The 15,343-nt window shown below is 40.5% G+C and overlaps 1 protein-coding gene across 1 annotated transcript; it reads right to left on the bottom strand.

The window, feature by feature from the left end:
• Positions 1-928: 928 nt before the first annotated feature.
• LOC122038580 (agamous-like MADS-box protein AGL80) lies at positions 929-1,684 on the bottom strand. The gene has a single exon (XM_042598768.1). It carries the CDS (start codon positions 1,682-1,684, stop codon positions 929-931), a length of 756 nt encoding a protein of 251 aa, XP_042454702.1.
• Positions 1,685-15,343: the final 13,659 nt, after the last annotated feature.

The raw sequence follows: 15,343 nt of genomic DNA, 5'->3' as shown, positions 1-15,343 counted from the left end.
AATGAGGTGTTAAAAAAATTTGATTTTGAAAACCTTGTTGATGATTTTGCTTCTCAAAATGCTAGAAAATATAGATTTTTTTCAATGATTATTTCATATTTATTTTTTTATTTGTAGGTATTATACTTTTTTTTGGAGAAACTTAGGAAACATATTTTGTATGATGTTACATTTTTTTTAAAGAATCTTGAGAAATAAATTTTGTATGAAGTTTACCATATTTTAAATGAAATATATTGTTAGTAAATTCTTTTTCTAAAAGATCATTTTTCTCTTTTCGTCTCAAGGACCCCAAAAGTCAGGGGCGGCCTGCTTAGTTGATAAGAGAGAAGAGAGAGAAATTTTTTTTTGATTTCTCCCATTAATGCGTATGTCATTAGCTTATTTACCTTGTCTTTCCATCGAGTTCTCTTTCCCACTTCTCTCTCTAAAGTGGTAAATTATATTTCGAAAGATGATTACTAATCAATTGTTAATTAGGTGAGATATTATCATAAATTTATCTTTTTCTCGATCTTAATTCTCTTAATTAAACAAAGAAATACATGTGCTCGATGGCTAATAATTTAAGAATCTACAAAGCAAACAAGTTTAAGCTTGTCAATTAGCTGTTTAATCAGACCCATGATGTTGGGCAAATCTCAGAGATTAATCTATAGCACATTATATTAATGCTATAATCATCTTCATATATTATATAATTCGTTAAAGGAGCAAAACTAATTAAACGCCAAAAACAATTATCATGGAAACAAATTATTCTATTATGTCGACAGTAGTCTAAGAACATAAAAGAGGGGAAATGAAAAGGCTAAACCAACAAAGCTTAGAATTCAACTTTAGAGAAGATTAAAGAAAGTTTTAAGATAAATTAAAGTTCTTCCTGGAAAACTAGAGCAGAATAATTCAGCAAAGTGAGTCATCGTCTTCAGTTGATGAAAAGACCATTAGGATCCATCATCCATGGATTGAAGTTGGGCTCAACGTACGACAATGGCGCGATCCCTTCTGGTTCCAGTTCCAGCCATGGCTGTTTGATCGTCTCCACGTAGGACAATGGCATCACCTCTTCCCCGATCATCCATGGATTGATGCTGCTCCCACCAGAAGTCAGCGGTTTGATATCTTCCTCAACGAACCAGTTTTTCCTCTGCAGAATCTCCAACGGCACGGGCTCGGCCGCCGGAAACGGCAGCATCCTCACCGTCTCCTTTCCTAGCCTGTTCTGCACCAGTTTCAGCTTCATGTCTATCATCTGCGCCAGTACCACCGCGTCGTTTAGGCCGACGTCGTCCAGGCTCCGCCCGCCGGCCATAATCTCGTGGGCGAAGAGGTTCACTTCGAGCTCCCTGTTTTCGCGCTCCTGGCGGCGGAGCTGGTCCTGCAGCTTGCCGGCGCGCAAACGGAGGAAGCCCTCCTGGTTGATCATCTTGCGCCACTGGTCCATGTCCGGCATGCTCCTTAAGCGCGTGGCCACGCGGGCCGCCTCCTCCGGCGACGGCCACACCTCCGGCTCCGCATCCGCCGCATCATGAGGCCCGTAGACGACCAGGCACGCCTCGACGCCGCAGAGCGTGGCGAGCTCGCTCACCTTCTTCATCAAGCCCTTCTTCCGCTTCTTGAAGGTGGCGCGTCTCGTGGCGTCGTTGGGGATCCATGCGAGCTTCACCTTCTTCCTCGCCATGGCGATCTTTTAATCAACTGCTTATCTTTATTAATCGCTCTCCATCAATTTATACAAATTACTGGTAGATTTTCATTCGGAGTCGAAATTATTGTTGAATTTGGAAATGAATCACAACGAATCCCGTCAATTAATGGAAGACCAACATGTTTCCTTTCATAATTTCAAATTGTATTATTTCTTCCCATCTTATATATATGTTAACTATTTCCTTCCTGAATAAGAGATCATAATTTTAAATTTCAAATCTTTTTTTTTAAAAAAAAAAATCAACACAAAATTGGTTTTGGATTAGGACAAAGATATTAATTAATTAATTAAATAAGCCAGTGCAACGATAATAGGAAATAATATAACGATATAATGAGATATGTACGTGTATCTTGCATGAATATAATTAGCATAATTAGATAAAAAAATTATTTTATCAATTAATAGGTCGTGTTCAAACCGACATGATCGTTTTTATTAGAATTTTACTTTACCAAGTCAATTGATCGACAATATCATTGGCCATATAATTTAGACAAAATAAAAATTTTTTGTTGTATTATTATTGATGTCGCCCACAATGGTCTCCTTCAGTTCCTACGTGTCCCGTGGATCAAGAGTCATGTTGATCTGTCAATCAAAATTAAGATGGATCAAACGTGATCGAAGAGAAGGTTAATTCCGCTTAGATGTGACTTAGACCTGGTTTAACCAACTCAGGGCGCTCATCCCCGCCATGCATGTCTGATTAAATGACAAATCATCAATCATATCTCAGTCTCAACTCCTGACCCTAGTACATCTTAGTCTCAAACTCTCTCTCAGTCTCAAATTTTCTCTCAGTCTCAGATCCCTCGCAAACTTCTTCTCATTCTCAGTCTCAGCAATAGACTTCCTCTATCTCAGACTCCCTCTCAGTCTCAGTCTCAGACTTTTTCTTAGTCTCGATCAGTCTCAACAATAGACTCCCTCTCGGTCCCTGCTATGATCACTCGCTTCATCTCTGTCTTGGCCTCAATCGCTGACACTCTTCCTCAAAGGTAGATCCTGACATTGTCGCCATCTCAGATCCTGACTTCGTATATTCCTAAGGTCATTCCACATCAATGCCACATTTTTCATCTTTAAGACAGATCTACGCCCTATACATGCTTACTAATCATTACTGCGAATATTCTAGAACACGTGGCATCCTGAGAATGGATGAACGGTTATAAGGTTATCAGATCTGGTCTCATATCCCTACTGACACATGGTGTTGGATGGATGGAGAGACAACCAACGGTTGCCAGATCTGGTCCCCTCATTGGTCCCCGCGATGATGATATTTTTGTTGATGTGGAGATGTTTTCCGGACAGCTATATAGACACTCACAAAGATAATAAGAGGGGATTCTGAATTCTCTTCAACTCCACGAGGTTATACTCTTCTTCTCCATCACCATTTCTATTCTGCATATCACCTCAAACAACCTTAACATGAGCATTGGAGTGACCCCAGGATTCGTCCCACGGCCAGTCAAATTAACCCTCTCTTTGAATGCATCTCAGGTCTCCTCATCCCCTTCACCAATGATCCTAAGAGTGAGTACACACCAACAAGTTTGTTAATTGATGGCTTGGCCATCTACAATATTTGACTAGAAGAATTATCATTCTTTGTCTAAAGTTGTCATCTTGAAGCAATATGTAGTGTGATAATTGCCCGGTGAATTTTGAACATATACAAGCAAGTAAACGTGATGAATTTAATATGTTTCACCTAATTTGTGTGGAGGATAAATAATAGTAAGATGTAAAAAATCATAATTGCCTAAGCACCTTGTTTGAGGATGGTAATTATCTGAAAGGTTGTTCTATAACTCGTTACTCTAAGAAACAAGAAGAAAACATCATATACAATAATTATTTTTTTTCTAGTACTTACTCCTTGTTATAATAAAAAATGATAAAACAACTATGGCTAAAAATTGAGTGAGTTCATTCTCTCTGTCTTGCTCAAATTAAGATTATTCATCAAAAGTTTTAGTTGCTATTCTTCATTGCCTTGCAACAATTAGACATTCTCCTGGCTACTCTAGGTCCCCGAATCAAAGATACCTACGGAGCTCTGAGGAGATCGGCGAGGTTGAAAGTGCTACGGTCCTCTTGGCAACTGATATTGTCATCTACAGCGATGAGCTAACTGACTGTTTCTTCAGCATGGCGGAGAAGATAATGGCTAGAGGTTCCCACAGGTAGTCATCTTATAACAAGAGATCATTTACTAAACTAAGATAGCCAAATACTTATCCAAAAAAGCAAAGAAATTAACAAATTGCACTTCATAGTTGGGGATTTTATGCATCTTAATTATATAGACCAGATCTGCTCTGATTGCACTTTTATGTAATCAGAGCATATAATCTAGTTTTCTTTTGTCTAGGAGAAGTCACTTTGAATCAAGCTAGATGTAGCAATTTACTATGACTTAATTTGTCATCTAATAGGGGTGTTTTCTTGTCATTATTTAAATGTAAAATGACATATTATGAGTCTTATTAAATTATAATCTTTTATGTTTTGATTGTTTCTTATTAATGATGCAGCAAATCTGTTGGTCCTATCCGGAGGCGGTAGAGATGATGCGTTGGACAGGTGGCTTTGTCGTTGATTGGGAGAAAACTTCAAGCTAGAGAAAGGGATGAAAACCTGACACTCCTTTCTGCGCACACCAAAGAGAGCAAACAAAATGTTAGAACAAGAACCAAGGAGGAGTACCTGGCACAAGCACTCTGACGCTCAAGTTAGTACGGTGGTCGAGCGAAAGTAGAGAAGATGAACAGTCGGATGCGTGCGTACGATGTAAAGCATAATAAAAAGTGTGTGCGTATGTAAAAGCGTACCTCGCCAACAGAGAGGACTCCTTTTTTATGTCATCTCTCATAACCTCAATAATAATGAGGTAACAAGGAATATCTGGTGTCTGAATATATCAGGTAATAGAAGATGTATAGTATAGAAGATGCACAGTCATCCTCCGAGGAATCTTCTGTTACATGCATATAAACAGTCTTTTATAACTTCCACAATAAATGAAGTGGTTGGGAATGTCTGATGTCAGATACTGGCAGATGTATAGTCATGCTCATCGGAAGGTTCCATTACAGGCCTATATTATGGTAGCAGAATATTCCCTAACAAGTAGTTGTTATTCTCTGACAGGTTATAGTGATTCACTAACAATACTGCCCTTGGAGGCAGTCCGACCGGACTTATATCCGACCAGCTGTATGATGAGAGACTAGCATATAAGAAGTAGGAAACTAAGTCCCGAAGGTCCAACTGACACCATGTCCAGTCGACCATATGATGCGTGCCTTAGCCTTATAAGTCCGACCGGATCTTAGTCCGTCCGGCTAGATATTGGGAGACGACCTTTGATATGTGTTGGGAGATTGCCTTTGCTGTGTGTTGAGAGAATACCTCTGAAGGATGGGAAGTTAAGCCCTATATGCTTGTCCGACACTAGGGTTGATTGAGTTATTCTGTATATCTTGGCACTGAATGGAGCGATAGATCTCCTAGGTCCGACCGGCTCTGCGGTCGACCGACCGTAAGCTCAAAAACTTGTGCTCAAAGAATGGGAAGCTGGGTCCTTTAAATCTGATCTACTCTAAGGCCGACCAGCTATATATTGGGTACCTTGATACTGAAGTGGAGCATTAAATACCTTAAACCTGACCAACTCTTGGCCGACTGGCTTTATACTAGAGGCCATGACGCCAATGAATAAGGAACTGAGTCCTGGTGAGAATGACTCATTCAGCTACATATATTATGACTCTGACTGTCATCTAACTCTGACTTTGACCACCACCTTACTTTAACTTTGACTACTACATCACTTGCTATATAATTTCTAGATCCGCTCATAACATATACCATATCATCCGTAGTATAGTTGGTTGAGCTCATTCTTTGCTCCTAAGTTGGAGGAGTAATTAACTCACATAAACAAATGTCATTCATCACTTTATCTTCAAGTTATTCAATTTCCATTATAAGTAAATACTGATGCTCAATGGATATGAAGTGAGAGATGAGTGAAATTCATGGAGATTGAGAAGGAGATTGTTCTTGTCTAAAAGTGTGAAGTTGGAAATATGGGGAGGTGGTCGTTCTGTTGATCGGATGAAGACCTCGTTTCTCTCTGCAAAATAAAACCAAACAAGGGAGAGGATCCCTGACATTGGCTCTCCAATGCTCAAGCTAGAAACAAAAGAAGAGAAAGTGAAAGTACTAGGAACTGAGATAATCCTTCCCCTTTCTTCATACTTACCATACTCTTTTCTATCTGTTTTAGTGACCCTTCATATGCCCCCGTTTAATGATATTAATTGTAGATAGAAGATATCTTTATCTTGGCTTCTTCCGCATTCAAGGATAGATAAAGTGTTTTCTTTTGTTTTCTCTTCCCCTTATTAAGTGTCAAGCTTTTCCTCTTTTATTATATCGGTTCATTACACTATCAATGGCATACTCTGAGCCGGATGGGTGGCCCGCTCGACCCGTTCTCTTGCTGATTGGGCTGACCAGACGTTGTTTCATTCAGATGACCGATCGGACGCTGGTTCCTCTGATCAACCTGTGTAGCCCCCTCTCGCTCAGGCGACGCGGTTGAGCATCTAAGCTCTGACATTGACAGTTTTGACTTTGACCTCCGCCGTGGTTATTAACCCCCTACTAGGTGGGCTCCTCCTTACTGCTGCATCACAAACCTCCCTTTCAAGTCTAGTCGAAGGAAGCTATAAGTCTGACTGACTAGACAAACAGATGTGTCTTTAATGACTTTAAGGTCCGTTTGACCCATATGTTTCAGTGGTCAATCGGACTGTACTTGGTCTTTAATCGCTAATCAGCCTACAAGCCAACACGACTTAGCTTCATTTTGTTGTTGCCGGGTTTAGCTCTGCGACCCATTCTTTTCACTGATCAGGACGATGAGCAACGACAATTGACACATATTTTTTCTTTTCTTTAGGCGTCCTTGGGCGAGCTCGGTCTTGGCTGACATCATTGAAATTTCTTGAAGACCATGTAAATGCTTGATAATTATGGCCGAGCACACGACCATACATATTTAATTAAGCTCATTAATGTTATCCTGTTACCGAAGGACACGTGCTCCTCATTACTGCCACACGCTCGATGTGACAAGAGGATATCCTCTTGCAACAAGGCATGCACCTTTTCAAAACCAATGATGGATCTGCTTCTAGGTTTCCGTAGCCTTGGATCAGATGAATGAGGTTGATCGGTCGCGAGGTTCATAATCCTCACGTGTGTCGTCGTCTTCCTCACTCTACGTCTTCATCTTCGAAGCTTCCAGCGACACTGTGTTCTTCTTCCTTTCCGGCGATTGTAGCGATCTCTTTAGTAAGCTTTCTTTACCCTTCAACTGAATCTGTTCGTTGTTCTTAGCGTCCTTTCTTTCAATCGAGCGTCTTTGTTGTTTCTTGTCAACGTTTATTTCCAATGGCAAGCTCCTCTCAACTCCTGCCTCCATCCCTGGGCTCTGATACACGTCCATCGAGTCCAGGTTCGACGGACGCGATGCTGAGAGTTTGAGAACTGTCTTTGAAATTCCCTCCGATTATCAAATTGATCTCCCTTTGGCTTTTGACCACCCGAACAAGTAACCTCCGAGCTTTGTATGCTTCTTTAGGGACCAATTTACCGTCGGTCTGCGGTTCCTGATCCACCCTTTCTTCTTTGCCGTTTGTAAATATTTTCATATTTCTCTCCATCAACTATTGTCGAACTCCTTTCGGTTGTTTTGCGAAGTTGTCGTTCTATTCCGCCTGCACGACATTCCTCTTACTCCTCGGCTCTTCTACTATTTCTATTATCCCAAATTGTCCGAACCGGACACTTTTCTCTTCCAGGCCCGAGTGAGCCTAGTTTTCTTTGATAATATGTCATCCTACAACAAGCACTGGAAGGACTACTACTTCTTTGTTCACTTTCTAAAGCGGCCGAACTTTCCGACTAGGTGGCAATTAGAGGTGTTGAACCATCTTGAGCTCAAGAAATACAAGAGCCACTAGGACTACCTCCATGCAGCTTCCAACTTGGTTGGTCAGAAATACTATATCCACAAGTTACTGTTAGAGGGTGTCCTCTACGTGTTCGGCCTAAGCCTGGTTCGCTCAAGGCTTCCGTCCAGCCTAGGTATGCTCTTTCTTTTCCCCAACCTTTGAATCTAACCGATTTTTCTCCCTTTTATGCAGCTTGAATCATGTTGCGAGCGCGTCTGGCCAACAAGTGTAAGCTTGCAGACACAGACATCACGCTGTGGCCATGGTCAAACTAGAGAGCCGCGGTCTGCAGCAGATCGGTCCCAACGAGGATCCACTCGGCGAGGAGGAGGGAACTCAAGTGCTAGGTGTTGGCACAGCGGGGCCGGCAAGAGGAGGTGAATTCCCTGAAAAAGAATAACAACACCTTTCCCGTTCCACCCTTCTTGCTAGCTGTGTCTTCCGCTCGTCTTCTTGTGTTCCTAAGCTCTGCACACTTAGACACAAGGTTCAAACACAACATGACCTAACTTAAACCTGGTTGATCACATCAAAACTACCAAGGGGTTTCAACAATCTCTCCTTTTTGATGTGCATCAACCCAAGTTCAAATTAGGAAAAAAAAAACAAATTCCATCAAGAAATTGCAAGATTAAGTTAAGCATTAACATGCATTAAGTTGCAAAACTAATTTAGGCAATAAAATGCAATTTTAAAAAAGTGTCCCTTACTCCCCCTAAACTTATACATATTCCTCCCCTTTTGATCACATCAAAAAATAGGGAAAAGTAATAGAAAAAGTTAGAAAATTTTGAAATTAATTTTTTGGGGGTTGTAAAAAAAAATTCAAACATAAAAAAAAAATCCATAAAGACATACTTTGACTAATTAAAAAAACTTTAACTTGTTAAAAGATTATAACAGTTATCAATTAGTCAACTAAATATTTATTTTAATAATTGACTTCTAGGTTGTGGTAAGACACTAGACTTTTTTTGTTATTAGAGCAACAACCACTTTCTAGACAAAGTTTCTTAAAGAAATTAAACATTTAATTTCCTTTCTGAATGCACAAAAAAATAATTCAATTCAAATATATTTTTGGAACCTAATATAAGTTCTTTTTTATTGGGTTAACTAAAAATTTGGAGGGTACATAACTTCTGGGGATTTTTCTAAGTTGTCCTTGGTGTTTTCTAATGTACCAGTTTAGTCTATCATACTTTCTAATTTTTTTATTTGCTCAAACTCAAACATACATGGTTATTTTTCAACTTTTCAATTTTTATTTTTAATTTATCATTTTCTAATTTTAAATTATCATACATTTCTAAGGGACATGATTTAGCTAATTGCTTTTTTAAAATAATACTTTCTTTTTATAATTTGTACAAATTTTTAGAAAGTATTTTGATAAAATTAAAAGACTGCTCGGGAGATAGTGTACGTAACTCACTTATCTCGTGATCTGATGCTCCTCCTTCATCGCAGCTTTCCTCTGAGGATTCTCCTCCTTCATCGATTCTCATTACTGAGCTGCTTTCATCTTTTTCTCGGTGACCAACCAGTAAGGCTAGTCCAGCATATTCTTCGATCTCAGACTTAGAGAACGATGATTCATCTCATGTGGCTAGGGGTGTCAAAAATGAACCCGACCCGACGACCCAACCCGAGTCGATCTGAAAAAAATTAGGTTCGGGTTGGGCATTTTTGGGTTCGGGTTGGAGGGTTGGAGAGTAAAAAAGTTTCGGGTTGGGTCGGGTCGGGTTTGGGTTGACCCGGGTTGATTTAAATATAGGGTTTTGTGGGTTTTTTTGGGGTTAAATCAAATTTTATTTTAAAAATTTAGATGTTTTTATGTATATTAATATTATGTTTGTATGATAATGATGGAGTATTGAGATAAAAGTGAAGAATTATAGGGAAAATAGCCCAAAAAAGTCGTTTTGAATCGGATTTTCGGGTTATATGGGTCGGGTTTGGGTTGGTCGGATTCGGGTTTGGGTTGAGATGTTTTGGTTGAACTCAGGTTCGAGTTGGGTTTAAAAAAAAAACTCAACCCGATCCAACCCGACCCGAATTGACACCCCTACATGTGTCCTTTAAATTCTTACGCTTGGATCTTGTTGGTGTTTTGCCCTTGTCCTTGTCCTTGTCCTTTTTCTTTAGTTTAGGGCATTCATCCTTAATGTGCCCTTCATCGTTGCAGTTGTAGCATTGGACCTTCCTTTTATTTCGATAATCCCTTTTTGTCTGCGACTTAAATTTATTAGATTGAATAAACTTATTAAACTTCCTTACCCATAGTGCTGCTTCATTTTCGTTGATGGATGTTTCGGAGTCAGAATCTTCCTTCTTGGCTTTCAAGGCAAAATTATTGTTCGACTTTTTGATTTCTTTAGAATCTGCACATCGAGTTTCGTGAAGTTCAAAAGTAGAAAATAAATTCTCTAGTGTAGTTTCCTTGAAATCCTTAAAGATATAATATACATCTACTAAGGATGACCATTCTGGAGTTCTCGGGAAGGCGTTACGCGCATACCGGATTGCATCTCGGTTCATTACCGATTCTCCGTGATTGTTGAATTGAGTGATAAGTTCTTTGATCCGTGCTTGGAGTTGCGCCACCTTTTCTCCATTGTTTATCTGCAAGTTTGTTAGCTGGGCCCAGATGATGTCTCGCCTTGCTAACTTTATTTCTGAAGTGCCTTCATGGAGTTCTAGGAACTTCTCCCAGATCTCTTTGACAGAGTCGTAGCTGCCGATTTGATTGACTTCCTGGGGCGGAAGAGTGCTCAACAGATGAAACACCGCTTTACCATTCACCACAAAGTCATCTTGCTCCTTTTTTATCCACTAATATTCTTCTTTGTCTTTTGGAGCTACAAACTCATATTTCATAACTAACAGAATTTCAAAATCAGTTTTAAAGAATTCCTCCATCTGATATTTCCATTGCGCGAAGTCTCCCTCGAATTTTGGTGGGTGAATGCTTACACTAGCCATCGTCTCGTTCTTTAGTCGGCGGTTAGTCCTTCTGGGACGTTCTAGCTCTGATATCACTTGTTAGCATAGGGGAGCGGTAAGAGGAGGTTAATTCCCTGAAAAAGAATAACAACACCTTTCCCGTTCCACCCTTCTCGCTAGATGTGTCTTTCGCTCGTTTTCTTGTGTTTCTAAACTCCTGCACACTTAGACACAACGTTCAAACACAACAGGACCTAACTTTAAGTTGGTTGATCATATCAAAACTACTATGGGGTTCCTGTTAGGATCCTTCGTACGGCTAGAGAGGGGGGTGTGAATAGCCGACCCCAATCTTTCTCGTTTCTTCCTACGATTAGGTTAGCGCAGCGGAAATACAAAGTAGAAAGAAAACAGGAGAAGAAAGACAAACCATATAACGAGGTTCGGAGATGAACTCCTACTCCTCGGCGTGTCCGTAAGGTGGACGAAGCCTACCAATCCGTCGGTGGATGAGTCCCCGGAAACCCGGCTAATAGATACTCCTTGTGGGTGGAGAAACCTCACCACAATCTTTGCAACAGCAATAGGAGTACAAATAGGAACAAGAAAACAAGAACAGAAATGTAAACAACACTTGCTTGCCTTCTTGAAGTCAACAGGAACCCCGGTGAAGCAGCAGCTTCTCGGATCCAAGCCTAGCTAGAAAACCAACAACAGGAAAGCTCGCGAAGCTTTAGCACCCAACGAGCTCAACAAAGCTCGAAGAAGAAGAAGCGAAGCTTGTGCGGAAGAGTACTTCCAAGGAAGAAGCGAAGCCAGAATCCCTCACCCCTTTATACCGCAAAGAAGAAATGCAGAAACTAGTTGCGATCGCAGAATTAGAACTGATCGATGCCGTGGACCGATCAGTAACATCTGATCGGTCCGCAGACCAATCGGGAAGAAGCCTTTGCATCGGGTCCCTGATCGGTCCATGGACCGATCAGGAAACCTCCTGATCGGTCCACAGACCGATCAGGCTTCTTTCTCCGCTGCCACTGATCTCCTTCTGATCGGTCTCCAGACCGATCAGATAACCATCAGTAGCATACTGATCGGTCACTGATCGGTCATCAGACCGATCAGATGAGCCATGTATCATTGGATCGGTCTGCAGCCCGATCCAAACCTTTCAGCCCTAAACCTAAGGCTTCCACACCAACATTCGGTCAACCTTGACCTGTTGGTACATCATGCCTAGCATCCGGTCACTCTCTTGACCTGCTAGCACTCCCCGCTAAGTGTCCGGTCAATCCCTTTGACCCACTTAGACTTTTCAACACCAGAAGTCCGATCATCCCTGATCCATCTGGATTTTCCAACACCAGAAGTCCGATCATCCCTGATCTCCGATCATCCCTGATCTCCGATCATCCCTGATCCATCTGGATTTTCCAACACCAGAAGTCCGATCATCCCTGATCCATCTGGATTTTCCCTTGCCTGGTTTCACTCACCAGGACTTTCCAACTGCCTAACATCCCAGTTAGGACTTTCCCACTGCCTGGCTTCACTCACCAGGACTTTCCACACTGCCTAACATCCCAGTTAGGACTTTCTCATTGTGCCAAGCACCCTGCTTGGACTTCTCCGTGCCAAGTCTCCATACTTGGACTTTTCCAGTGCCAAGTCTCCATACTTGGACTTTTCCCGTGCCAAGTCTCCATACTTGGTCTTTTCGCGTGCCAAGCTCCCTGCTTGGACTTTTCCAGTGCCAAGTCTCCATACTTGGACTTTTCCAGTGCCAAGCTCCCTGCTTGGACTTTTCCGTTGCCAAGTCTCCATACTTGGACTTTTTCCCAAATCAGGTCAACCAGGTCAACCTTGACCTACGGTTGCACCAATAATCTCCCAAACATCTATTCTTGTCCCATATCAAGAATAGAATTCTCTCACTAGTGTCAAACATCAACATGCAACACAACTAGGTCAACCTTGACCTAAGGTTGCACCGACAATCTTCCCAGGTCAAACATCAAAATACAACTCGAGTCACGTCAACTCGAGTCGGGTCAACCAGGTCAACCTTGACCTAAGGTTGCACCAACAATCTCCCCCTTTTTGATGTTTGACAAAACCATAATCAAGTTAGGTTACCAATGTTCTTCCTTGAACATTCTTTCCAAACTCCAATATTCTCCCTTGAACGTTTCTCCCCCAAACTTAGGTTAACCCGATAACCTAACTTGGGTTCCCCAATAATTCTCCCCCTTTTTGACACACATCAAAAAGAATTCCAATGTTCTTCCTTGAACATTCCTTGACATTCTCCCCCTAGCTTAGGTTAACCCGATAACCTAGCTTGGGTTCCCCAATAATTCTCCAATGACTACTCTCCCCTTTTTGACACACATCAAAAAGAAAAAGGAGGGTATCAAGGTCAAGAGTTTCTTCCTAATGAAAGTCTCATACCTTTCATTTGAAACTCTTAATTTCCCCCTTGATACTAAACTCAACAATCAACTTAGTGATAATCCCATATCACTAATCCTTAAAAGTCTTTTGGAGTAAAAATTCCCCCTAAAAGTCAACTCCCCCTTGACCATTGCACCAACAATGTCTTGGAGAGTTTCAAACCTTTAAAAAATCCACAAAACCCAATTTTCAGCTGAAATTTCAGACCAACAGCTGAAAATCAGAAACTGGCACGCACTGATCGGTCCTCAGACCGATCAGAATCCCCCTGGATCGGTCCCCAGACCGATCCACGCTTCACTGATCGCACTGGATCGTCACTGATCGGTCACCAGACCGATCAGAACTTCCCTGGATCGGTCCGGTGACCGATCCATACTCTGAAATCAGAGATTTCTGATTTCCCTTCCCGGAAATTCAGAAACTCCTAATAAATTCCAGAAAATTCCAAAAATCGTAAAATTTTGAGGATACACTCCTCATACCATATACTATCACGGAAAAATAATTTTCTATGAAACTAACTTCCATTTTTCAATCTTGATACAAAGTTCAAAAACTTTGAAATAGTTCAAGTTTAACTCAACTTTGTATCACAATGTTCAATGATGAATGCTATCACTAGGAAAGCTTCATCAAGGTTTTTCAAATCAATTTTAAAATGCTTTTAAAACCATTTGAATTTAGGACCATAATCTTAGGGCTAAATGTACATGACTTGTACACAAGCTTTCCCTATGATCCTCCATTTCTTGAATTAGGCTCATCTAGGTACAAGAACTATGCACCTTGATCCTAACTCATGATCCTAATATCTCACACACATCTAAGGTGTATCAAACCACATCCATGTCAATTTTGATGTGAGATATGGGTTTAGGTATCTTAGACTAAGGTCTCATGCATTTTCTAAACACAACTTTGATCTCAATATCAAAATGTGTTTTTCATCCTTAAATCAATTCAATTGATTATTAATGCAAGAGATGATGACATGACATAAAATGGTATCATAAATAAAAACATGTGCCAATGTCATGATGTCATGGCATAAAGTATGAAACTTAACTAGAGCATGACATATAATAACCTAAGCATTATCATGACATTTCAAATGATCATAAATTAAATATGATGTCATGACATGGCATATGGCAAACAACCATGATAAGTTAACACAAATAAAATACCTAGATTACCTATCTAAGTATCCTTAATCACTTAGCTAACTTAAATTCTAATCCTAGATTGCCAAAAGTGCTCCAAGAAAATGTCAAAACCCAAATTGGCATTTCTTGATCTCTTGTTTGATTTATACCATTTAAAATTCTACAAGAGTAGCATTTCTAAATTAAGGCCCGGATTGCCTTGATTACCTAAGAGAATATCAAAATCCCAATTTGATATTTCTCTAGGTTTTTCCAAATTGTGTCAATTTAAAGTAAGATTAATATATTCTCACTTTGGCACACTTTACTCTTCCAAGGAGTGAATGATAAAGATTATTCCATTTCATTTTCAAAGGTTCCCAAAACCTTGAAAATGCTCCTTGAGTGTCAATTTCCTCAAAGTTGGGTTAACTACCCTTCTTATTGGAGTTGACACTCTCTAACCCATCTATGGGGTAGAGAAGATGCTCCTAGGAACCCAATACCTACTTGAGCTCATTGGGTTCACTAAATATTCACTAGGGATGACTTCCCTAGCAACCCTCCTAATGACCCTCTTAGGCTTTGAAGCCTTGGTCATTTGGGTCTCATCAAGGTCAACTATAAGGGTGACTCCTTGTAACCTTGGTAATGGTCTTCCTAGCCCTAGGTTTTATTCCATAATCGAATGGAACATTGTGGTAAGTGGGCTTGACCACTTGGGACTTAGGTTTGTGACCCAAACCTTTCTTGTCCTTGGGCTTTGGTTTTTGACCCTTAAACCCTATAGATGACTTCTCCAAGTTCTTAAGAGCCTTTTCCAAAGTATCAAGTCTTGACCTCAAGACTTGATTCTCCTTCTCTAATACCTCAATTTTTGATTTGTCATTTTTCTTTGAGGTATTCCTAGGCATGTGTCTAGTTGTTTTGGGGTTTCTACCTAGGTTCTCCTTAGCCTTAGATGAGTTAATTCTAGGGTTAGCATTTCTAGAATTGTTCTTATCTAGGCTAACATGCTTGGCTCCTAAGCACATGTATTG

This window comes from Zingiber officinale, chromosome 1B, assembly GCF_018446385.1.
Source record: "Zingiber officinale cultivar Zhangliang chromosome 1B, Zo_v1.1, whole genome shotgun sequence".
Lineage (NCBI taxonomy): Eukaryota > Viridiplantae > Streptophyta > Magnoliopsida > Zingiberales > Zingiberaceae > Zingiber > Zingiber officinale.
This window is presented reverse-complemented; position numbering and strand designations above follow the sequence as displayed.